This window comes from Daphnia carinata, chromosome 8 (assembly GCF_022539665.2).
Source record: "Daphnia carinata strain CSIRO-1 chromosome 8, CSIRO_AGI_Dcar_HiC_V3, whole genome shotgun sequence".
In the NCBI taxonomy this organism is placed as follows: Eukaryota; Metazoa; Arthropoda; class Branchiopoda; order Diplostraca; family Daphniidae; genus Daphnia; species Daphnia carinata.
In genome coordinates, this window is record NC_081338.1 from 7,456,470 (window position 1) to 7,478,954 (window position 22,485).

The 22,485-nt window shown below is 40.4% G+C and overlaps 5 protein-coding genes, 1 long non-coding RNA gene and 1 other non-coding gene across 10 annotated transcripts; 1 reads left to right on the forward strand and 6 right to left on the reverse strand.

Annotated features, from left to right (window-relative positions):
- Positions 1-6: 6 nt before the first annotated feature.
- On the reverse strand, positions 7-4,254 carry LOC130700266 (inactive serine/threonine-protein kinase TEX14-like). 2 transcript variants are annotated; one of them, XM_057522302.2, is made up of 10 exons: positions 4,067-4,254; positions 3,868-3,998; positions 3,578-3,778; positions 3,192-3,508; positions 2,859-3,135; positions 2,501-2,795; positions 1,818-2,444; positions 1,163-1,258; positions 787-1,081; positions 7-716 (listed from the first exon to the last, which is right to left on the reverse strand). In XM_057522302.2, exons 2-10 carry the CDS (start codon positions 3,995-3,997, stop codon positions 276-278), a joined length of 2,679 nt encoding a protein of 892 aa, XP_057378285.1. In that variant the 5' UTR covers position 3,998; positions 4,067-4,254; the 3' UTR covers positions 7-275. The 2 variants fall into 2 exon arrangements, with proteins under 2 accessions (XP_057378285.1, XP_059352422.1); XM_059496439.1 differs by having other exon boundaries at positions 4,152-4,174.
- Positions 1,299-1,380, forward strand: Trnas-gcu (transfer RNA serine (anticodon GCU)). The gene has a single exon. It is a non-coding gene; the product is annotated as a tRNA-Ser (tRNA).
- Positions 4,255-4,754: 500 nt separating the features above from the next.
- On the reverse strand, positions 4,755-9,239 carry LOC130700285 (valine--tRNA ligase-like). 2 transcript variants are annotated; one of them, XM_057522327.2, is made up of 11 exons: positions 9,153-9,239; positions 8,699-8,929; positions 8,500-8,630; positions 8,248-8,439; positions 7,581-8,169; positions 6,853-7,508; positions 6,057-6,785; positions 5,763-5,912; positions 5,534-5,699; positions 5,272-5,465; positions 4,755-5,198 (listed from the first exon to the last, which is right to left on the reverse strand). In XM_057522327.2, exons 2-11 carry the CDS (start codon positions 8,895-8,897, stop codon positions 4,833-4,835), a joined length of 3,372 nt encoding a protein of 1,123 aa, XP_057378310.1. In that variant the 5' UTR covers positions 8,898-8,929; positions 9,153-9,239; the 3' UTR covers positions 4,755-4,832. The 2 variants fall into 2 exon arrangements, with proteins under 2 accessions (XP_057378310.1, XP_059352638.1); XM_059496655.1 differs by having other exon boundaries at positions 6,282-6,785; positions 9,153-9,238.
- Positions 9,240-9,642: 403 nt separating this feature from the next.
- LOC130700277 (epidermal retinol dehydrogenase 2-like) lies at positions 9,643-11,441 on the reverse strand. Its single transcript, XM_057522318.2, has 8 exons — positions 11,086-11,441; positions 10,898-11,022; positions 10,729-10,839; positions 10,490-10,651; positions 10,385-10,414; positions 10,271-10,323; positions 10,085-10,201; positions 9,643-9,861 (listed from the first exon to the last, which is right to left on the reverse strand). The coding sequence occupies exons 1-8, from the start codon at positions 11,303-11,305 to the stop codon at positions 9,765-9,767; spliced, it is 915 nt and encodes a 304-aa protein (XP_057378301.1). The 5' UTR covers positions 11,306-11,441; the 3' UTR covers positions 9,643-9,764.
- A 432-nt stretch (positions 11,442-11,873) lies between these two features.
- LOC130700276 (epidermal retinol dehydrogenase 2-like) lies at positions 11,874-13,754 on the reverse strand. Its single transcript, XM_057522317.2, has 8 exons — positions 13,361-13,754; positions 13,145-13,269; positions 12,972-13,082; positions 12,752-12,913; positions 12,611-12,693; positions 12,425-12,541; positions 12,054-12,182; positions 11,874-11,973 (listed from the first exon to the last, which is right to left on the reverse strand). The coding sequence occupies exons 1-7, from the start codon at positions 13,581-13,583 to the stop codon at positions 12,086-12,088; spliced, it is 918 nt and encodes a 305-aa protein (XP_057378300.1). The 5' UTR covers positions 13,584-13,754; the 3' UTR covers positions 11,874-11,973; positions 12,054-12,085.
- Positions 13,755-14,427: 673 nt separating this feature from the next.
- LOC130700286 (pre-mRNA-processing factor 39-like) lies at positions 14,428-18,666 on the reverse strand. 2 transcript variants are annotated; one of them, XM_059496577.1, is made up of 11 exons: positions 17,713-17,849; positions 17,520-17,593; positions 17,297-17,437; positions 17,140-17,190; positions 16,530-17,071; positions 16,190-16,464; positions 15,892-16,126; positions 15,473-15,794; positions 14,991-15,402; positions 14,753-14,920; positions 14,428-14,687 (listed from the first exon to the last, which is right to left on the reverse strand). In XM_059496577.1, the coding sequence occupies exons 5-11, from the start codon at positions 16,866-16,868 to the stop codon at positions 14,453-14,455; spliced, it is 1,986 nt and encodes a 661-aa protein (XP_059352560.1). In that variant the 5' UTR covers positions 16,869-17,071; positions 17,140-17,190; positions 17,297-17,437; positions 17,520-17,593; positions 17,713-17,849; the 3' UTR covers positions 14,428-14,452. The 2 variants fall into 2 exon arrangements, with proteins under 2 accessions (XP_059352560.1, XP_057378312.1); XM_057522329.2 differs by lacking the exons at positions 17,297-17,437; positions 17,520-17,593 and adding an exon at positions 18,496-18,666 and having other exon boundaries at positions 17,713-17,843.
- Positions 18,667-20,582: 1,916 nt separating this feature from the next.
- LOC132088218 (uncharacterized) lies at positions 20,583-22,269 on the reverse strand. Its single transcript, XR_009421602.1, has 2 exons — positions 21,317-22,269; positions 20,583-21,242 (listed from the first exon to the last, which is right to left on the reverse strand). It is a non-coding gene; the product is annotated as an uncharacterized LOC132088218 (long non-coding RNA).
- Between the last annotated feature and the right edge of the window lie 216 nt (positions 22,270-22,485).

The window sequence follows — 22,485 nt, forward strand, 5'->3', positions numbered from 1 at the left end:
GATACAAACGGTGGGAAATTTTGGAAGCCGCTAGTAGCGCTTCTTCACAGAACGTTCCAAAAAACGTTAAGTATGAAACAATAAACACAAATAAAAGATGTGAAAGACAATGGTCGAAAAATTTCTGAGTTCGATAACATTATCGAAAGCGATGAAGGTTTTCATCGTTTGAACAAAGAGAAAGATCTTATGATTTAGATTTGAACGTGGAAGCCTCAAACTAGGGGGAAAAGGTAAAGGGAAAAGAGATTTTGACTCACCGGCAAGCGCGATCCTCATTCACATTCGTTGCACTGAACTCCGCGTGAGATGCAATCGATACCCTCGTTAAACGTATCGCCGATGTTGGGTTCAAGCAAGAGTTCCTCGGGCGTGGAAGTCGATCGCCGTTTGAGGATTGAATGAGTCCTATTGGTTGCCGCCTTGTCGTTAAAAATGGCTGCCAGCGAAGCAACAAATTCTTTTTTGGGTTTCGTGATGGTAAAAAAACTTGGGATTCGCGAAGAAGGTTGGCTTCCATTCGGCAGAAATTTTAGCGATCGTTTGGGTCTAGCTCCTCCATTGTCATCTGGTTCTCCACCATTTTCTGGGTCTTCCAATCCCGAACTGCAAGCCAAAAACGTCACTCCGTGTTGATGCCTTGGAGTTGAGGTCGATGAAGGATGCCCAGTAACTTCAACCGTCGATTCTTCTTCTGCATTTTCCTCTTCGTTTGCCTTAAAATTTCAAAATACAAGGGGAATTAAATTCATTGCCTCTCATTATCACCTTTCTTTAAAAATATACTTCATCAATCTTCGCACGCCAAGTTTCAAATTCCGCTAGCTCGCGATAAATTTTGGCCGGTTGGGCAACAGTTGCGCGCATTTCACTGTTGAAACCCGAATAGGCATTACAGTTTTTGAACGATTCGTTTCGTTTACAAGGAGGTGTATGGTAGGTAGATGTACTACGGTCTGGATGAGACATTAGACAGGTCAGAGAGTGGCGCTCAGTTGTATGACTTGCTGGTTTAATTGCAAACTCAGTGCTCTGAATACTTCTTGTTTCACGCTGATGTGGCATAGGTACATACTTAAACCTTAAAAAAAAAAAACAGAATTCAGAGACACTCAAAACTGTTGCTCAAAGAAAAAAAGATTTTGTTGTGCAGTAATCATACCTTTCACCATCATTAGGATTTGGAGTTGTGTAAATCGTTGACTGCTGCCGAGTTTGGTTGCATTCAGTCTGGACATCGCACTGAGTATTTTCATTCCTGAGCACAAGCACATAAAGAGTAAGTAATAACCAGACATGACGAGGTGGCCGAGTGGTTAAGGCGTGAGACTGCTAATCTCATGTGCTATGCACGCGAGGGTTCGAATCCCTTCCTCGTCGAAGGTTCTTTTTTTCGTTTAGCATTAAGCTTTGGTTACTAAAAAAAATGCTTGTATGTTTAATAACTAACCAAAATGTTTTAATTAATTTTAGAAGAAAAAATTTCAACATTTGTAATAGGAAAGTGGGCCGGGGGCTTGGGAGTGACGGATACGGAAAATGGGCGGAGCTTGCTACTTTTGCAAAAAACAACCATCTTTTACCCCCCCCCCCCGTTGATTCAAAATCACATTTTCCTTTTATGAAAATTTGTCTAAAACTTATAAAACAAAAGACTTTTCTAAAGATAATTATCATTTACATCAAACTGCCTAGTTAACTAAATAGTTATTAATCGATTAACGAAATCGATATTTAGCGGGAAACCAGAAATACACAAATTAACCACCTGCAGCCAGAACGCCGTTACTAGTAATTATAAATAAATGGTGACTCACGGTACTGTTTGATTGACATCCATATCATCTCCGTCATCTGGCGTACAATCCAGCACTTGCAGAACCTGCTGCTGCCCTGGCGGGGGAGGCGGAAGAGGTGGTGGCGGAGGTGGTGGAGTTCGCCTTTTCTTAAAACTCTCCTTTACAGCATCCCATCCATGTTGAGGCTGTAGCTGCGTCTGATTGTAGATTGGGGGAACTGGTGTTGATGATGTCATTCGAGCAATGGGCGGAGAGTTCGATTTTTGATAGACTTCTTTCTGTTGCGAGTGACAAACTGCAGCTGCCTGAAGCCTGAGCATCAAGTAAATCTCTTGTAAATCCATTTCACGTCGCTCGGACAATTCCGGTTGAAGGCCCAGTTTGAGGAAACTACAAACATGAAGAGGGATAGCTGGCCCAAGCGGAAGCATTCGTGAATTGTTGCAACTTTCCTTTTGCCACATGCGGTTAATCTCTTGGCAGTCAAGGTGGGACCAAGGTAATTTCTCAGAACATGTCTCCCAAACAAGACAGCAAAAGGAATACACGTCCGACAGAGTACACACAGACTCTCCGCGAGCACATTCTGGTGCCAACCATGGTGCCATCCATTCCCAATGAGAAGACGGAACTTTACGATAAACTCTGCGAAACGAAAAATTATTAACATTTGTATATAAGTTACTGATTTTTTTTTAAACCTCTTGGATGAGTTATTGTCTTCAACCAGGGTTTCCAAACAGCCTAACTTGGCTCGGCCTGTAGATACCAAGTGAACGGCATGCGACGAAACGCTGCAGTGCAATAGTTCCTTCGAATGAAGAAACAATAAAGCATCGCAAATTTGTTGCAGGATTAGTAGTCTCTTAAGCAGGGGTATACAAGATCCCATGATGTGTAGTCTGTGATGAAGTGAGCCGTGATATATAGGTTCGTACACAAGCTGAACGCTCTCCCAGTGTTGTGTAGCACTTACACCCAATAGCAACATTAATCCTAATATTTAAAAAGAGCAGTCGGTTAACTTCGATACTCAAAGTCCTTTGGAAAAAGTATTACCTGGATGTCTTAGTCGACTCATGCTGTGTAATTCTTCAAATAACAGATCAGGTGGTTGGTTATCTCTCATGCGACGAATAGTAACCGGAGTTTGATGCCAACGTCTGGAAACCATTTCCGTAGTTGGACCAGACCTGTAAGCTATTCCTCGAGGAAGTAGACTATTGAGATCCGCTTCAGCACCACATCCATCGTCGTCAGGATCGCTTATTTCCCCTTCACTAATTAAAGGAACTGGCCAAAGCGCAGCTGCACTTTCTCCTCGTCCATAAAGTATCTAAACGAAAAAACATGAGCTTTAATGTGCAATTATTCTTGCTAGAGTTACATTGCCTTTCCAAAGCCGGTGCCTTGAACGTTTCCCAACGGCCCAATGAATCCACAATTTTCGTTGCCTACCAATCCCATCGCAGCGAGCGTATTACGCAATTTTGCCGGGAACTTTAGGGTAGCACGGTGTGAACGAGGGGCCGTACTATTATTTAGTTCAGAAACCCCTAAATCAACATTAAGCTCGTTATTTTTCATCGCCATTTGGCGGAATGATTCAATCAATGAAAGGGTGGCGAGGCGGCTATCAGAATTCGGTTGCATAGTGGCCCAATCCCGAGGTGAGCGGTTCTTTTGATCGTGCAATCGAAGGTCGCCTCCTGGAAATAAAGGATGAGCAAAAACTACTAGACAGTGTTTTATTAAGACTAAAATATTTAATTTTAAACCTGCAATCAGTAGTGAAGTGAGTAGATGATTATTACCACTCCAGCAGGCAGCATGTACTGGAGTGCAGCAAAGGATTGAGCAACGTCTGTTGGGATCAGCACCCAGTTTGAGCAAAATCTTAACTATGTCCAAGTGCCCTTGAAAGGATGCACAAAATAAGGGGGTTTGACCAGCTCGATTTGCCAATTCAACAGGGACACCTTATAAATAACAAACTTAGTTTAATAAAAAGTTACTAAGTCATGAACAATTAAGTTTCTCAAAATGTTAAATGATTTCAACTTCTTACCAGAATCTAGCAATTTGCTAACAGTGGTTATCTTGCCTCGAAGAATTGCCCAATGAAGTCTATCTTCAATTAATTTTGACTCAGGATCAGGCTCTCTTATGTAGACAGGCATCGATCTCTTCATCGACATCCTATTGTTCCCAACAAAAATGGCTGTAAACTTATTTTCTTGAAGATGCTGCTTCATCGACGTACTTACCTTTCCTACAAGACGCCCACTAAAACAAGAATTCCCGTCACGCTCTACTGTTACAGGTAGGTTAGGTCGAACAAATATTACGAACCAGTAAATAACGATGATGGGAAGCAACAGCTCCAAAACGATAGGTCATAACCGTCGCGCAACACGTGTGTGTCTAACTTACGACCCGTTGAATTCAAAGGGGTTAAGTTCTCTTCCCTCACAAATAAGCCTGTGCAAATACGAAATGCGAATCGGCGTTGCCAATTTACACTAATTATCACAACGATAATATCCACCTCTACCAATGAGATATTCGAAAAATCCCATTTTTTTCCTGTATAGAAGTCGTCAAGTCGACATATCCTGAATTTCTTACGTATTATAGTTACAAAAAAAAAGTTATTTAAATAAAACTTTGTAAAAAGTTTTCCAAATAAATTGTATAGATATTGAACATTTAGATGGTAAATGAATTAATTTTATTCTTAACGAATGACTTCAAATATATATATCTTGATTTTCTTTTAACACTATTCGTTTGCAACATGGTTTGCTATGACAGAAATGGATGTTTTACAATGGTAAAATCCCACAGCTTCAAACATTAATATCTAAGGTTCAAGAATTATATAGAAAAATTTTTATGGCTGTTTATCTAGTTGTAATTTAAGTTTAGCTACCACACAATGAAAAAAAAAAGACGTTTGTACTGCTATCAATGTATATTGATGAAATATACACAACGATTGCAACAAGTACCTTCAAATCCCAAATTGTTTAATTAATCCATCGTGGATAGGGTAGCGAATGCAGCGTCCAGTTGCTGCAGCTCAGCTTCTAGTTCACCCTCTTTCTCCTTGTTGGTCTCCTGAACAGACAGGGGCACCTTTTCTGTGTAGTTCGGTACCACCATTCCTTCTTGGAGCTTAACCAACTGCTGGCGCTTCTTCTCCACCAAACCGGTAATGCGCGTCTTCTCTTTTTGCACATCGATGAGACCCTCCAAGTGGACAATGGCGTCGCACTTGTCCGAAACGGTAACAATAGCGCATCCGCGCGTGTTACCACCATCTGTAGAGACGGAAACGGGTTGGCAAAATGCTAACGTAGCAATATTATCAGCGAAAGGTGCAAGCATATCGACCATCTGCCAGAAATAAAGATTTGTCAAATAGGACGCATGGCGATAAGAGGAAAACAATCAATCATTATTAAATTACCTCCTGATCCGAGCACCTTAAAATCAACTTTGTTTTCGTCTTGTTTGGTAACATATAGCTGGCTCGGACAGATCGAACGTTAGAGATGACACGATTAACCAGTTTCACGTTTTCTTCCAATTCTTCATTTTTCCAGACTTGAAATTCACTGTCCGTCGGGTAGGAAGCGACGCAAATACTCGGAGGAAGATTTTCTATCAGAGATACGAGAAATGCTAGGTAAATAGTTACGCTACATATGTAATGTTGTTTTATAAACTACTTTGCACGGCTTCAGGGCGTGGTAGTCGTTGCCATAGCTCTTCTGAAATGAAGGGCATGAACGGCGAAATTAACTTCAGTCCAGTGTCGATGCAGGTAACGAGAACAGAGCGAGCCCCAGACTTGGCGGATTCATCCGAACCTTGGAAAACAGGCTTGACTGATTCCTGTTAAAAACATCAAAAACATCATCACGTCCATGATCATCAAACAATTTAGAAATGTCTCACCAGGTAAACGTCACACAGTTCATAAAGGAAAAAGTTGTAGATTGCGCTGGTTGCACGGGGAAAATCGTATTGTTGGAATCCTGCGTTGCATGCCGAAACGGCAGTGGATAAGCAACTCAAGATCCATTTATCCATCAAACTCAATTCAACCTGATGATATCAAAATAAACGGATTAGGGCGTTGTTTAAATAAAATAAGGAGTATGTTCGTGCCGGGAAAAGGGTGGGGGCGGGGGATTGGCATTCAGAAAAAAGGCAATCTAAGTGCTGCAACGTGCAAGGTATCTTGCTTGCCTGCTGCCTCAAACGGCCAATATGTTGATACCATCGATCCAAGTGGGGATAACTTGATGGAATTTTGGATCGCCCCAACTCAGCGTGGAGTTGCTGCCAGATTTTATCATCTTCAACGGAGTACTGGCAACCGCTGAAATATGAAATGTGTTCGAGCCGGGTGTTCAGACCAGCAAGAAAAACCGGCGTGATGGCAGAACGGGTTACAGGTTGACGATTACTTGCCTCGTTTAAGGGGTGAATCACAGCCCCCTGTAGGTAGGTTAGGGCGAATCGTGTTGCGTTCCACAGCTTATTGCAGAAGAAGCGGTATCCTTGAACACGCTTGACATCCAAGTTGATATCTCGGCCCTGCGCCGTGTATTGACACAAAGCGAAGCGCAATGCATCTGTTCCGCATTCGGGTATTCCTTGTGGGTAATCTTGCTTCTGACCCTCTTTGGCCCGTCCAACCTCAGCCGGATCGAGGTTACTGCCGTCCAACTGGGCCATCAGTCCTTCAAGACTGATTCCAAAAATCACATCGAGAGGGTCGATGACGTTGCCCAAGGATTTGGACATTTTACGGCCATGGGCATCACGGACCATGGCATGAAGATATACTTCACTAAAAGGAAGCTTGCCCATTAGTTTTTGGCCGAAAAATACCATTCGAGCCACCCAAAAGAAGAGAATATCATGGCCTGTTTCCAAAAGAGTAGTTGGGAAAAATATGTCCAGTTCATCCGTCTGAAAATACAAAATGAAATTAATAACAAAAGGCGAACATTACATAAAAATTTATCATACTGCAAACCTTGTCGGGCCAACCAAATACGGAGAACGGGAAGAGTGCCGAAGAAAACCAAGTATCGAGGACATCTTCATCCTGTTTGAGTATAATTTTCTCCTCAGGGACATTGAAACGTTTGGCAGCGTTAGTTCTGGCTTCAGCTTCAGTGCGCCCAGATACCCAAAATTCATTGTCAGCTTCATCGCCCACTTTGGCCGATGTGTCTTCAATGGTGACGAAATAGGCAGGGATGCGATGGCCCCACCATAGCTGTCGAGAAATGCACCAATCTCGAATGTTGTCCATCCAGTTAAACCACGTTTTCTGATGCATTTCCGGTACGATCTTGAGCTGGCCGGATCGGACAGCTTCAGCTGCATCGGCTGCCATTTGGTCGCATTTGACATACCACTGAGGCTTGATCATCGGTTCTACGATGTCCTTGGAACGAGAGCAGACGGGTACCACCATGGGGTTATCAGCTGTACCGCGGTACAAACCAGCTTCCTCCAATGCTTGAAGGATTGCTTTACGGGCTTCGAAACGTTTCATTCCGGTAAACTGTCCACAATCGCCAACGATGATCCCATCATCACTGAAGATGGTAAGCATTGCAAGATTGTGCCGTTTACCCAAATCGTAATCGTTAGGATCATGTGCGGGTGTGATTTTGACAGCACCTAGAATACGAATGAGAAATAGAATCTTAAGTGAGTGTTTTCAATGCAAAAGTTGCAGCCAAAAAAAAAAACCTGTTCCGAAAGCCATATCGACATAGTCGTCAGCCACAATGAGCAGTTTACGCTGGCAGAACGGATGTACTGCATATTTGCCCACCAAATGCGTGTAACGTGAATCTTGTGGGTGGACAGCAATACCAGTATCGCCCAGCATTGTTTCAACACGAGTGGTGGCTACGACGATTTCTTCGTCAGAACCCTCAACTTTATAGGCGAATGAAACAATGACACCGAATTCGATCTTGTCTTTGTAGCCCGGTACGGAAAGTTGAGTACGTCCAGGCAATTCAACCTTGTCTACTTCAATGTCGGAGATGGCCGATTTCAGAGTGCAGGACCAGTTGACTAATCGTGTGGATCGGTAAATGGTGCCGTCTTGGTGCATCCTGACAAAAGCCTCTAGAACAGCTTTGCACAGTTTGGGGTCCATGGTGAACGACGCTCGATTCCAATCTAAAGACGAACCCATTTTCTTCAGCTGTTCGTAGATGCGGTGGCCTTTTTCATTTTTCCATTCCCAAACTTTGTCGATAAACTTGTCTCGCCCCAGGTCGTGGCGCGTCACTTTCTCTTCTCGCCACAGTTTTTTCTCCACCACTACCTATTTTTTAGTAATCATACCAAAATATTGAGCTACTGTATGTAATGGAATCTGAAATGTTTATTTATTTTATTTTACCTGAGTGGCAATACCAGCATGATCACAACCTGGAACCCACAAGGCTGTCTTTCCGGTCATCCTGTGATACCGCGTTATGGTATCCTCAACAGAATTGGTAAGAGCATGACCCAAATGAAGAGATCCTGTTACATTTGGTGGGGGGATAACCATGACAAACTGACCTTTGGGGTTAGGAGTCTTAATGTCTCTCTATTTAAAAAAATTATATCAAGGTTAACTTAGGAATTATACTCAATCGTAGGTTAATACCTTGTATTCAGGTGAAAAGAAACCTTCTTTTTCCCACCAAGAATACCAGCAGGCCTCTACATAGCGTGGATTGTAAGATTCAGGCAAAGGGCAGGTGATATCTTTCTTCTGTCCAGCTGGTAGTTGTGGAACTGATGCAAATGAAAAAAAAATAATGATTAAATTACAGCTTCCTGGAATCAAAAAATAATAAGCATACTCTCAACTTCAGCTGCTTTTGGTTTGCTTGGAACTTCCTTTTTAGGTTTGTCTGATGTTTTAGTCTCTGTCAATTTTTCCTTTTTTGCCTTGAATTTTTCAAGCTTGGCAGCTTTTTCAGCTTCTTTTTTTAGTTGTTTGGGTGTTTTAGCTGGTACACCTTCAACAGGATTTTCATTGGTTGCTTGCACTTCTTCCATCTTAATTGTAGCTTGGAAAGGCACTCACTGTTCTGTATGTGTATAGTTTTATAACAGAAAATGATTGCAATAACAGTAAATCTCTGATGCAACCTCACAATAATATGAAATAATCAAAGTTCAACAAAACAAGATTTTGAATCATTCTAAAATGATGATGCAACAAAATGTAATTGAAATGTTGATTGTTGTGATTGATATAAACTATGAACCAATATTAACATCAGAAAAAAGAAGCCTGTAAATTTTTTATACCTGCACTGTTGTTTAACCAGATGGTTGACAGTCTGAAAAATATCAAGTAAGAAAACAGAATGTCTACCTGTCAGTCTTCTATCAGGGTGATGGCAGACGACATTTAAAAGTAAACATGTGGCTGCAGGCCATTGCGCTGTAGCCAAATCGAAATTTCATGCATCGAAGGCATTATCTACTACCAGAGTCATCTAGTATGTAGAGGAACAGACGTCCACCTCTAACATCTGTTGATTGCCAAATAGAAGATTTTGGAAAAAATACAAAATTCGTGGAAAAGTCAGGCTTATTTTGTTGAGTTTATTTGGCTTTTTGGTAAAATCGAAACATAGCCAACTATGCACGATTTCTATAAAAAATTTAACGAGAATCATGGAAATTGTTTTTGACTTGGGATTTAAAGCTGCACTAACACCACTTGGATTCCGTTGTAATAAATGGTAGACCAGAGAACAGAGGTTGTCTTTTTTAAAACACGGGCTACTTGGCGTTCCGTTTTATACCGTATATTGCAATTTTTTTAACGTTGAAAAATTCGAAAACGTTGTGACAAGTATTCAAAAAACAGATATTTCAGATTCCACTTTCATTAGCGAGTGCAACATTCATATCTTAGTTGTATTTCGGTTTAGTGGCTTGAAAATTGTTCATCATTTCCCCGAGTCCTAACGCACGATGGCTGGCGATCTGAGCTTTCACGGGGAGAAATCTGAAATAAATCAGGGGTATTTTAAATAATGTTTTACATAAAAGCCATGTTGCCTGAAAGAGACTATTAGTTTAACGTAGCTCCTAACAATCGAGTAATTTGGCGTAGCTTTCAACAGGAAACAACGCACCGATAAATAACGGTAATGTAAAACTAAATCTTCCGAACAAGCTGTTCCTGAATTACAGTATTTGCGAAATAATTCTTAAGAATGAGCACGTACCTCTTAAGAACCATCAAGTAGGAAATATAGCGTGGTACGATGCAAACTTCTTCGTTTGTTAGAATTGAATTGATGGCCGCTTGTGCAACATCCTGTGGCTCCAAAGCTGGCAAAAACCTTGGTAAGCATTAAAAACAAATGGGCTCTATTAGTCACTCGTCCTTGCTATAAAAAACTACTACATACTTTGATGTGGCGCCAGCGAAAAGTGGGGTATTGACTAGATACGGACACACCACCTATAAATTTGATTCATCGTCAATTTGTATTGACAAATAGAAAAAATGTACAAGTATTTACCGTCGTTTTAATTCCCTTCCGCCCATCGATCTAATGTATCAATTGATTTATTATCGAAACGTCATATCCTGGCAAAAATAAACGATAGGATAATATATCACTTACAGCCAATTCCGTTCGGAGTGATTCATCAAAACCAACAGCTGCGAATTTCGAAGAACAGTAATCGACAAGACGATCGGAACCAGTTAAACCAGCTAAACTAGCAACAGTGACGATATGTCCACAATCTTGCATGATCATATCGGGCAAGAAACTTTTAGTAGTCTACGCAAAAATCCGCGTTTAATAAAAACAAAGCAGAATAATAAGAATTGTTTGAGTAGAATAAAGTCCTACCGTACCCAAAAATGAGCAAGGACGTTAACATCAAAAGTTCGCTGAATCTGTTCGTCCGAGCAGTCGAGCAACACCTTTCCAGAAACAACGCCAGCATTGTTTATCAAGATTGAAACCTGGTCAACACGTTCTATTAATGAAATATCTACTGCTAAAATTAGACTGGATATTTACCTTTCCGACTTCGCGTTTAACGCGCTGAGCCACTTGGTAAATTTCTTCGCGCTTCGTCAAGTCCACTTGATAGGCATAAGCTGTACCTTTTGACATTTGTATCAATCGGGTGGTTTCCTCATTTGCTAACAACATCAATAAATGCGTAAAAAATCAAGCACAGTACAATTTTAAAATATCACACATACATTGCTTGGCCACGTCCCAGCAAACTACCTTACACCCGGCGTTCGATAGCCCAATGGCCAACAGCCGTCCAATTCCGCCACCAGCTCCTGTTACTAAAGCTATCTGTCCGGAAATGTCTTTTGAGCGATACTTGATTGGAATCCAAGGTACTATCATCGCGTAAAAGATGTAGTACAGAATCATACAAAGGTTGTAGAGCGTATCCATGATTGCACCCATGGTAGACTGGAAAACTGGTTGTTCACTAGGCAATATTCGCCGTCAGAGTGGCACAATATGGTTCAGTACCCAATAGTAAGTCTATTTGCTGATATCCTCTTGAACTGGATGCATCACTGTTGTGATGAACTTTGACGATGATGTTATCTCAAATCCTATCGGATGCAATATGATGTCCTTGGTCTAAGAACATGACTAGGGGTGATGCATGTGCGCATGTGCAACCTTGTGCACAGAGAAACCAAAACGAAACATGAAAGCCCCTCTTAAAATCTGAAGCCGAACATGATTCTCTACAAACTGTAACTAGCATAGCGTCTTACGAAATACGGCAAAACATTGATTTTTTCCCTCCTTATTCATGAATTTTTGAATATTTGTCTTTGAAGCTCCAGACAATAAATCGTTTCTAATTACTGATTTCCTTCTCAATAATTGTCGGATTAAAACAGGAAGCTCCTTGTTAACAATGGGAGGGCAACAACGAAATAAAAGGCGCTTAGACTGATGACCCAAGTAACAAACGAAAAAGAAAGGCTTGTTGTAAAAGGTGAGTTTTACGTGTAACTTAGCGTGTTGACAAAGTGTATTTCTTAAACAATACTTTAAAAGCTCGACTGTGAAACAAAATGTCATTTCAACTTCAGCGATCGATTCGGCTAACCGTTCTGCAAACATCCCATTAAAAGAAAACAAAAATGTTTTTTTGAATATGTGCGTGATATTTTGCAATCTGAATTACTATTACCGATGGTCAGAAGTGATGGAAGAGAAGGTGTTCTAATTGTACTTGGTTTTAGGACCTTCAAATGCGTTCATCGTTTCGTCCAAGCCAAACGCTTTATAGCTGCTAATTAAAGCTTTGATGGGTAGAAGGCTGTGAAAAAGAAAAACCCCAAATGATAACAACAATATATCTAAATTGTTTTGGCAGATATTTTCATCTGCGACATAAAATGAGATATTGTGATAGTACAAATACGCGCTATCGCTAGATTATTGCTATCTTGTTTTTGTTTGTTACTTGTGTGTTGTGCCGTGGGGCTGGTCGGCAATAGAATAAAACGAGGCTGAAAAAGTGCATAAACAACTAAAATTCACTGTAAAAGTATTACTTACGATTTAAGTGCGATTAAGATGGAAAGGCGACTAGGAATGAGGCACATGGGTTCTTCAGTAAGAATGGCGGTAATGGTTTCGTTCGCCACCGTTTCAGGTTCGAGAACAGGTAGAACTCTGGTTGGCAAAAGAGAAAAGGGCATTATGCATTATTCACATTTTTTAAATGTCATTCTTTATAAGTACTTGGATTTAATGCCAGCAAAAAGTGGTGTCTTGACAAAAAATGGACATACTACAGTCGTTTTCACTCCTTTGCGTCCATCCACCTGCACAGAGATACATTAATTATAAACTTGATAATGCACAGCATGAATTATAGCTTACGGCTAATTCAGTTCGAAGCGATTCATCGAAACCCACAGCTGCGAATTTTGAAGCACAATAGTCCACCATGCGATTGCAACCCGAGAATCCGGCTAAACTAGCGATAGTCACTATATGGCCTTGGTCTTGCATTATCATATCAGGTAGAAAACTTTTAACAGTCTAGAAATGAATTACATTAAGTTCCATACGATATTTCATTTGATTTGATTTGAATTACCCAAAAATGCGCTAAGATGTTGACGTCAAATGTGCGCTGGATTAGCTCATCTGAGCACTCAAGTATCGCTTTACCCGTCACTACACCGGCATTGTTGACCAAGATTGTTACCTATTTAATTTGGTTTATGAGTATGTTGAAAATCAAGAAAATGATTGCATTTGGATCCTTACTTTACCAACATCTTGTTTTACGCGTTCTGCTGCTCGGTAAATATCTTCACGTTTTGTCAAATCAACTTGATAAGCATAAACCTGTCCTTTTGACAGCTTGATCAATCGCGCTGTTTCTTCATTCGCTATTACCGATTGAAGTTAAAAAAAAAAGATTAAGAATTTTGGAAAAGGGAGAAATCTATTAACGTAAACATACGTTTCTTAATGTCTTACCTTGTTTGGCTACATCCCAGCAGACCACAACGCATCCTAGGTTCGAAAGCCCTAGTGCAATAAGTCGGCCGATTCCGCCACCAGCTCCCGTCACTAATGCAACTTGTCCGGAAATATCTTTTGATCGAAATTTAGCCGGAATAAATTTCATTACAAAGGCTTCTACTATGTAGTAGAAAAGCATAACCAGATTGTAAATGGTTTCTAGGATAATCGTCAACATAGTTGCTGAAGTTGTTCGACTATTGTTCACGCGTTGAGAATCTTTTCAAAAGTGGTACATCTTTTGGCTGGTTGAATGGCAAAACCATCCAATTCGAGACAGTAGAGCAGAGATACCCTTTTGAACTCTTGTAATGTATTGCCACATCTTGGCTTATTTCGGGGACCCTTAGACTAGAGAAACCGGCGTTGGAAATTATCACTTGTTGGCTTTGACCTCTGGACGCAAACTGTTTCTTTTTTGATTAATTTGATACGAACACACGTGGACAATATCTAATATGAGAAAAATAACTCACCGTCCCATTCGCGGGCACATGAAACGCTGTTTTTTACCTACGTCAGAGCCATACGACCATGTGAGCATCTAACGTTGATTACACAATGCCATTTCATGTATAAATAAATATAATGACCTGTTTAGTGCAACCTTCTGTTGGAGATAGTGTCGGTGAATATCTGATTTCGTTCCAATGAGACTAAAAAAGGAACTTACGATACTGCATTATGGATTTAGGCCATTAGCGACATTCTTCGCAACTGTGCATAGATCAGCAACACCCTTTGCCACAACGAACAGGACTAAAAAGATAAAAATAAACATCACAACACGGAATCGAAGGCACTTCCCACAAACAATTACTTGCTTTAATTAATGGATATCGTTACCATTTTTGTTGATGATGTATTGGTCCAAAAAAAGCTTAATCTTGTACAGTAAACGATTGAAACCATTGTGGTAAAGGCTAAGATCAGTGTGGTTATGTGTGTGTATGTGTGTGTGTGGTGAAGATAAGATGACATGAAAAAAAATCTTGCCGTTGCTTAGAAACACGTTTTCTTTCTTTAAAGGATTCACTAGAGCGAAAGTTATTGTGGCTGGCCATATCCCTGTTGTGGATAATAGCCTTGTTGTCCCCATCCACCAGCAGCAGCGGCAGCAGGATACTGATAACCTCCCCAACCAGGGTACTGATATTGGCCTTGATAGCCTGCCTGTCCCTGGAATCCTTGGTAGTTGGCGCCATCGTAAGCTCCGGTGTACGTTGTTGTGGCTGTCGCAGACGTTTCCGTTTTACTAGTTTTTGTTGCGTCATCTCCCGCGCTAACAAAAACAAATTATATTAGAGACTACTTTCTAAAATTTACCTATAAACATAGGTAGTCTACCTGGCCTCTGTTGGGGCGTTTGTTGCGCTGGCTTGCTGTTGCGCCATTTGAGCGGCAGCTTTTGCTTGGCGATCATTTTGCAGCTTTAATGCTAACTTCTGGTATTCATCTTGCGCGGTTGAAATTTCGTCAACGTTCATGCCAAAATCCTCCAGGAATTCCACTTTTCTATTAAAATACCACAAAATTTCAAATTTAATTAGCTGTCTAGAACTTCTAAGCATTAAGACTACGTTACCTATGGGCAAATCGGCATCGCTGTTCCAAATCTAATTTCGATTTAAGGGCTCGATTCAGTGCTTGGATACATCCCTCAACGTCCAAAGGCTTTTTCTGGAAGCGAACGTCGAAGAGTTGAATATAAAGCCGTGCGTTTCGCGGTTCCTTTTCTAATGCCTTCTCGACAAACTCTTCAGCTAATTCTTCATCATCCATGACTTTTGCAGCAAAACGTGACGCCCTGAGGGATAATGGCGCTAACGTACCATTATCTTTCTTTGCTGTTTCAATGTATTTTCTATAATAAGCAATCACTCTTTCGTGATCGCCCTGTCGTCGTGCTAAATTGACTCGACGCACTGCCAAACTATCAAACTTCGGAGCTACCTTCTCAAGTAAATCTAAAATCAATCCGGCTCGATGTAAATGACCTATACAAGAGTAATTCAGTTAGATTACTATGTGCAAGGCTGAAGTGACATTATGCAAAAATTGACTAACCTGTCTTTTCTTCAAAGTTGGACCACATGAGGTATAGTGTTGTCTTGTCATAAACATGAACGGTGCAAGCTCGTCGGTAAACACTGCGCAGCTGTTTCTCAATTTGCGGTCGGTTGTCCAATTCCTCGCTCCATCGCGATTCCAAGTGCTGAGCGTACATTAGCCAGTACTCATCGTATAGGGCACAAGCGATGAGGCAGCGTTCGAAGAGAGTATCGATCCTTAGTTGTTGACCGTGCTCAACTTCGAATTCCAAGTACGTCTTCCAGTTTTTCAACTGGCCACGCTCAAGTGGTTTGACGTGGAAGTAAGGTCGTTTAATCTGTTTGATATCAACAACGATATTAGATTGTTACAATTGCAATATTTAAAGATTACAAAAAAGTAAGTAAAAATAAACAAGCACAGAACTCAATTACCCCTTCTTCAAAGGCCCATCGATCCGTGATATCTTTCTCGGTTTTCGAGTGGAAAACCTGCCGTCTCTCTTTGGTCTTTTTGCGGATGGCCTGAATTTCTTCTTCTGTCAGCTTGATATCGGCGACAGCCTCCGTCGAAATCTTGCGCTCTCTAAAAATCTCAAGTTTCAGCTCTTCGTATTCCTCTAAGGTCAAAAGTTCTTTTGGATCGTTCTGGTTCACTAAATCCTGAAAACTATTTTAAGATGGTTGCTATTAATTATTTAGATTATGTAATTCAGTTTTTTATTGAGCTTACTTATCCCAGTGTGTTGTATGGAACTGAGTGGGTACAGCGAGAAGTTTGTCGTAAATTTGGAAAACACGTCGAAGATCGTCTCGCTCCACTTCCCAATTGATGTAGAGCTCCCAAAGACGGTCTGAACGGAATTCCAGACCACAGACTGTCATGGCACGTTCAAATTGTTCACGAACAAACATTTCGTTGGCTGCGTGATGAACTCGGCAATAGTTCAGGTAGTGAAGCCACAAGTCGACTGACAGAGGAATAGCAGCCAGGCCTCGTTCGAAAACCTAGGAATGTATAAGAATGTTACAAGAGAAATCGAGGAAAAAGAACATTTGAAGCATCAGTGCACCTTTTCACAATCTTTCTTCATGGCTTTCTTCTTTTCATAATCGGCCCACTTTTTCCAGTAGCCATAACAGTATGGATAGCGGCGAAGGAAAGAGTCGTAGGCCTCGCGGGCAGCAGCGACATCATTTTCATGGTCGACATATTGTAGAAGCGATGTCCAAGCTTGGAAATCTTTTGGACTCTCGATGACTGGTCTCCAAAATTTCTCAAGATCAGGTAACTGCTCAGATTTCATAATCCGGGGTTTGATGATGTCGAATGCCGTCCACAACGCCTCGGTTGACTCGTTGTCACTCACATCCTCTCGGATTCCGTCTATAGCACTTTCTGAGTTGCTCATCGACGTGTCATCTTTCACCTCTGTTTTAACACGTTTTTCTGTCAGGCTCTCGGAATCTTCCTCTCCCAGTTCATCAATGAAAGGCCGTTTGCGATTTTTGGTTTCTTCATCTTCTCCAGAGTCCTCCTGATTCTGGTTGCCGTTTAGTTCCTTCTTGACTTCCGTAGATTCGCGCGCAGCGCTCCATTCGAAATCAGCCTTGGCTGGACAAGAATAAGAAGACATACTATAAAGAACATGCTTGGCCATAAACATACAATTTCCAACATACCTGCAATGACGCCCAAGCCGCTGTTGCTGTCTCCACCGCCCAGTTGTGATTCTGAAACGAAAAATGGGCTAGTTAGTTGCATAGCATTGGCATCGCGGAGCGGGAACAAGTTGCATGAAATTTTGAGTTTTAAAACTAATGGCTGGCCCAAACAAACCTCATCGGCTCTCACTGATTTGCGCTTTGATAGTCATCCCCCAACCTGTCGCGAGGGGATTAATTATCTGTGACGAACATGATCGTGGGTTCACATATGTCCCCCTCTCTCAGTCGATGTGTGCGTAAAAAAAGGGGGTAGCTAGAACAATTGGGGATTAGAAGTTTTTATAGGGCCTTGATGACTTGAATGTAATCAAACATTTTTTGTCTTATTGAATTACAAACGCTTGGCGCACGGCACTCCAATTTTTGCTGTCTTGTGTGTGCCTGTGTAGTAGAAGGAACATTTTCCCACCTGGTTCAAGGTCAAAGGTTCAAAAAGGCCAAGAAAAATTGGTATGCAAAATATATATATATATATGTATTTTTATATGGATGACGCCGTGTGTGACACTTAGGTATTAACTAACTTACCACTGAATCCTCCTTCCATCACCATCGATGAATCGCCTCCCTCCTGTCCGTTCTCCTCACTTCCTTGGCCGTAGCTCACCCGGCTGCTGCTGTCCTCCATAGCACCAAAGCTGTAGTCGTTATCCTCCATGCTAAAAATGAAAACATTTAGAGTATGAAAAATCACATAAATACCTTATGGTTGTAGTTCAAACACTCTTAAGCTTTTAAGATCTTTGACCAGCTGACCTAGTACTTTCGTACATGAGTAGGAAGACATGTATTGATGGTCACCAAGCAAATATATTCTAGTATTGCACATTCTTCTAGTGCTAAATTCCCTTGAAATGGCTGTGATCCCAACCAAAGTGACAATTGAGTTAAAAATTGGACATTTTCACTTAAGCCATGTCTGTGTCAATTCCAAATTACGCCCAGATGTTGGTCATCTAATTGAAAGCAGGTCACAGACACAATTGGAAGCCAATTTTCCAAATCAGTATTTATGAAAACAATTTTTAAACTATATCATTCAGTTTCACTTGATGCTTAAAACAACTGTTTGAAAATTGTAACAGGTTTCAGCAACAAATTTGTAAGTTTTTTCTAAATTTGAAGAACGATAATTATGTTCTGTGAATCAATATGCAGGTTTTGAACACAATTATTTTCAATCTCCGTGTGTGGTAAGAAATGTTTCTACCTTTCCGCCAATTTGTAGCAATTCAAATGAAAAGTAAGGCCGTCAAAAAATATAACATCTTAATTATCGAAAGGAATATAACAAAGATAAGATCCAAATACCTTAAAATATTTGTGAACGCTGGATGTTTACGATGCAGCTGGATAAAAAAAAACTTGGGATAATATATCGTATGAGAAAACTTCGTCGTCAAAGACGCTTGGGTCTTCCGCTTGCTTTTAGAAAACGATATCGCGTTAACGTTAAGCCGCGACCGAATGGTAAAAAGATGGCGGATTCTTAACTATTTGCTACACTAGCGGCCCCTATTGGTGTATATTTCTAGTAGTAATATGCCATCTGGCGGGTGATATTTGCGTTTCAGTCAGCAACAATCATTCGTTGAAAATTACAATTTTTATAGCCTCCTAATTCTAAAATATGATAAACAAAATAAATTTTTGTAGCTTTTATAATTCTTCGTTATAAATATATTCTTTGCTTTAATTCTCCTGATTTCACAATAACTTAACAGTGCAGGGCACAGGGGTAGCAGTAACAAAAACCACTTTGCATTGGAGCAGCATTAGCTCTGGTACAGTTACTAAAATCTTTTCGTTGTTTCTTACATTTGTTTAAATTATTTTCTAGTATTATTCCTAGCTTTTACGAGCTTTTATCCTCTTCACACCAAACTCGTTAATAAAATCACTAAGTTAATGGGATGTTATGAATTTCTTCGCCATTTTTTGGTATGCAAAAGACAAGGTTAATGTGGGCCGCCGTCATCGGAAATACGTATCCCAACTTTGCGTCACGTTTTGACTACGGCAACCATTGTAATCGAGCTGACCAGAACGTTAGAGCCGTCAATTAAAAAAATAAGAATAATTAAATCCTTGCATGCTCAAAAAGGGCTGGCAGCTACTCAATCAACCTTTGATTGATGGACGAACAAAGCAGATACGTAAGAAAATACCTATACTGCAAACTCGATCTTTCAAAGTGAACGTTAACTTCTTTTTATTTATTTATTGGATCAAGAGATATAACTTGTATATAGCCCAGACTTAATCCGGGTACAGACTTTCTAACTATTGTGCAGGCGTGCCAAAACTGGTCTAACTTTCTACGACAAAAAACGAAAAGTTTATGGATGAACACGTTACGAATATATCATTTTTGTCTCATTAAAATGTTTTACGTTCGGGAAGCGTACTCCGGAAATTTGCCATTTTGAACGACAAAAATGCGTAAAATAGAGAGCTATCGTCAACCAGATGACTGGGTTTCCATGCGCATGAAAATATCAAAGAGGCTAATGAAATCTCTATCACGAAACATGAAGAAATGGAACAAGAAAAACTTCAACTTTAACTGTTTATATGTGTTTTTTAGGTTCGTCATCGAATTGCATTCTTGAATAAAGTCATGGTATCTTAGACTTCTTTTCTCCACTAATTTTTTTATCATGCATGATGAAATAATTTTCCTGTGAAATTCTATTTTTAACGTATCCCACTAAAAGAATATTAATTACAGTTAATACATAATAGGGAATGAAAAAAAAAATAGATAGAGTCGGAAATTCGCAATTAGTTTTGAGGTTTGGGGTTTAGTCTTGACCTCGAAGTAGCTAGCTTCTGGCTTTACAATTAGAACTCTGTAAGCATTTGCGTTTTTAACACTTTCACTTGAATAATTTTTGTTGGAATTTAGTGGATATGCAGTTTTGCTTTTATCTAGAGGCAAATATGCCCCACACATAGTCCAGCTCGAAAACTGCCACAAAGCATGAAACGATTATTGCGAGATATCTTTATTTGGAAATCTGGCAACGTTTTTTTGTTGACTTCACGATGAAAACTAAATGTGGTTCTGCAACACATAAAGACGCGAATTTCGTGTTTCTCTTAAAGTGAACTAAACGTCCATTGGTTTAGCCGTTGCGGAATCCTTCCACCACCTGCACCCGCCCACCGGAATGCGTGAATACCAGTCGCACCGATATTCGTCCTCGAAAAGACGAAGATATCCCGAGCCCCGAGGAGAGAAGTCCTTGGCAGATAGTAACCCGTTAAGTAAACTGTGATTCTTCCTCTTGTTTTCCTTGTAAATAAGATATTTATTGCGGCTTCCGAAATTTTGGTAAGGCTAAAATAGCGTATAGTTCGTTTCCGTTTTATCCTGCCTGAGCAATATTCTTACAATAGCAGTTTTTGGTACACAGAAAGTGAATCCAGCACAACAACATGTCTTCTGCAGTCTACAGAGCCACTATAAATTTTGCTGATCGATTCGTTCCGCAGAAACTCCGACCTTTATGGGAACATCCAGCTGGACCCAAAACAGTTTTCTTCTGGTCACCACTCTTCAAATGGGTTAGAAAAATTGCAGTTAAAGTCTATGTCTCATTGTTAACTGATTTTTTTGCCAGGGCTTGGTATTAGCTGGTATCGGAGACATGAACCGCCCAGTAGAAAAAGTGAGCATTAGACAATCTGGTGCTTTAGCAGCTACAGGATTCATCTGGTCTCGTTATTCATTGGTCATCATCCCCAAAAACTGGTCTCTTTTCAGTGTGAACATGTTTGTTGGTCTAACCAATGCATACCAGGTTGTTCGGGTCTTGCTTCATAAAAACAAAGAGAAGGCGATAACTCAATAGCTTTCTGAGAATTTGCCAAGACTGTTGCAGTCGTAGTTTCAATTATCACCATTTTATTGTTGAAAACAATTGGTTATGTAAATTCTTGCTTACCTTCCCGTAAGACTTCTGTTATTCAGTTGTCCTCCAGTTGAGTACAAAATAAAAATGTTAACCGTGTCGCACATGTACCCGGTAGCGTTCATTCAAGGTTAAAGAAACCTACGAGACAATAAAAACAGTTGTGAAATAAACATAATTGGCAACGAGTTGAGCTGGACACGGAAGTTTCTCACCATATCCGCTCTCTGACAACAGTCCGTTGCTAATAGATGGCATGGTGAAATGTAAACAGTGACCTTAATGTATTTTCCATAAAATAGCAAGTTAGATATTCAACCACGACGAAGTTATGCGGTCTACATCCAAACAACAAGCATTTATTTCAAACCACTTGCCAACACTATATTTTTTTTTTAGGAAATAACAAACAAAAGAGAAGGAGTAAAAAAGAAAAACCGAACTGCTTTTGTTATCAAAGCGTGAGTTCCAAGTCCGCCGTTCAATTCCTTCCCTCCGCCCCTTTCGCCCACTGAAAAACGTGATGACGCACATAGCAATAGGTGAAAATGTTTTCATACCAAGCGAGTCGTGAGTAGCCTTAACTCTGTTTTCAAATCCAATTTTTCGTTAGCCCTGGCTTGAGTTCGTCGAGCACGTCGTCATCAATATCGAACGGAAATCCCATTACATATACCTATTGTCTGTACGTTATGCAAGTACCAAAAAAGGTTTCTTCAAGTTGTTTTCGACGAAAAACCGCAGTTAGGAGCACCCATACTTCTATTATAACCCAGCACGCTTTAGGCCCATGTATATGCTGTACAGTACAACGAAATACAGCCACCAGGCTAACAACTTCGAAGGGAAAGACAAAAAGGGGAGACACTAAAATCACAAACCTCGTGTCTGGTATAGTACGCGTGACAAGTTTTTATAAAGTGAAAGGTGAGGGTTGGCAACTGATGGACTAATTTCTTTAAGACAGCGTCACGATCTAGTTCCCGTTTTTCTTTCTTTTTTCCTAAATGGATTCATCACGTCATAGGAAAGGAAAAAAGAAAACAGAAAACAAAAAAAAAGCGAATATCAATAATCAAAGCAAAATCTACATACCGGTATGTAAGAGAAAAACAAAAGGGCACTAAAATGAAGAGCCAACGTTCCGACAGACGATGGGCAACTGTCGGCTGCTATCAGCGAAACCACATCGGAAACATCAAAATGCTGAGAATTTTTCGCCATCCGTTCAACGAAATGTCAAGGGCATCTGCATTAAATAACTGGAAATGATACAGAATGCCTTGGCTGTTTTTTTTTTCATTCTCCTTTTCATTCTAAAATCGGAAAAGTCGTTTTTCTGCTTCATCCAGTTCTGGATGAAGTACAGAAGTCTTCCATCACC

Excerpts from the sequence above, each read along its gene's own strand:
- LOC130700266 (XM_057522302.2), bottom strand. The coding sequence starts at position 3,997 with ATGTCGATGAAGAGATCGATGCCTGTCTACATAAGAGAGCCTGATCCT. Across the intron at positions 3,779-3,867 it reads TAGCAAATTGCTAGATTCTG|GTGTCCCTGTTGAATTGGCA; the intron begins GTAAGAAGTTGA and ends GTTATTTATAAG. Across the intron at positions 3,509-3,577 it reads CACTTCACTACTGATTGCAG|GAGGCGACCTTCGATTGCAC; the intron begins GTTTAAAATTAA and ends CTTTATTTCCAG.
- LOC130700285 (XM_057522327.2), bottom strand. The coding sequence starts at position 8,897 with ATGGAAGAAGTGCAAGCAACCAATGAAAATCCTGTTGAAGGTGTACCA. Across the intron at positions 7,509-7,580 it reads CGATATGGCTTTCGGAACAG|GTGCTGTCAAAATCACACCC; the intron begins GTTTTTTTTTTT and ends TTCGTATTCTAG. Across the intron at positions 6,786-6,852 it reads TATTTGGTTGGCCCGACAAG|ACGGATGAACTGGACATATT; the intron begins GTTTGCAGTATG and ends TTGTATTTTCAG.
- LOC130700277 (XM_057522318.2), bottom strand. The coding sequence starts at position 11,305 with ATGGGTGCAATCATGGATACGCTCTACAACCTTTGTATGATTCTGTAC. Across the intron at positions 11,023-11,085 it reads CTGGGACGTGGCCAAGCAAT|CAAATGAGGAAACCACCCGA; the intron begins GTATGTGTGATA and ends TGATGTTGTTAG. Across the intron at positions 10,202-10,270 it reads TTCGCTGGCGCCACATCAAA|GTTTTTGCCAGCTTTGGAGC; the intron begins GTATGTAGTAGT and ends ATGCTTACCAAG.
- LOC130700276 (XM_057522317.2), bottom strand. The coding sequence starts at position 13,583 with ATGTTGACGATTATCCTAGAAACCATTTACAATCTGGTTATGCTTTTC. Across the intron at positions 12,914-12,971 it reads ACATCTTAGCGCATTTTTGG|ACTGTTAAAAGTTTTCTACC; the intron begins GTAATTCAAATC and ends ATTCATTTCTAG. Across the intron at positions 12,183-12,424 it reads ATCTTAATCGCACTTAAATC|CCTTCTACCCATCAAAGCTT; the intron begins GTAAGTAATACT and ends TCTTTTTCACAG.
- LOC130700286 (XM_057522329.2), bottom strand. The coding sequence starts at position 17,842 with ATGGAGGATAACGACTACAGCTTTGGTGCTATGGAGGACAGCAGCAGC. Across the intron at positions 17,191-17,712 it reads GATGGAAGGAGGATTCAGTG|AATCACAACTGGGCGGTGGA; the intron begins GTAAGTTAGTTA and ends TTTTCGTTTCAG. Across the intron at positions 16,127-16,189 it reads CATACAACACACTGGGATAA|TTTTCAGGATTTAGTGAACC; the intron begins GTAAGCTCAATA and ends ATCTTAAAATAG.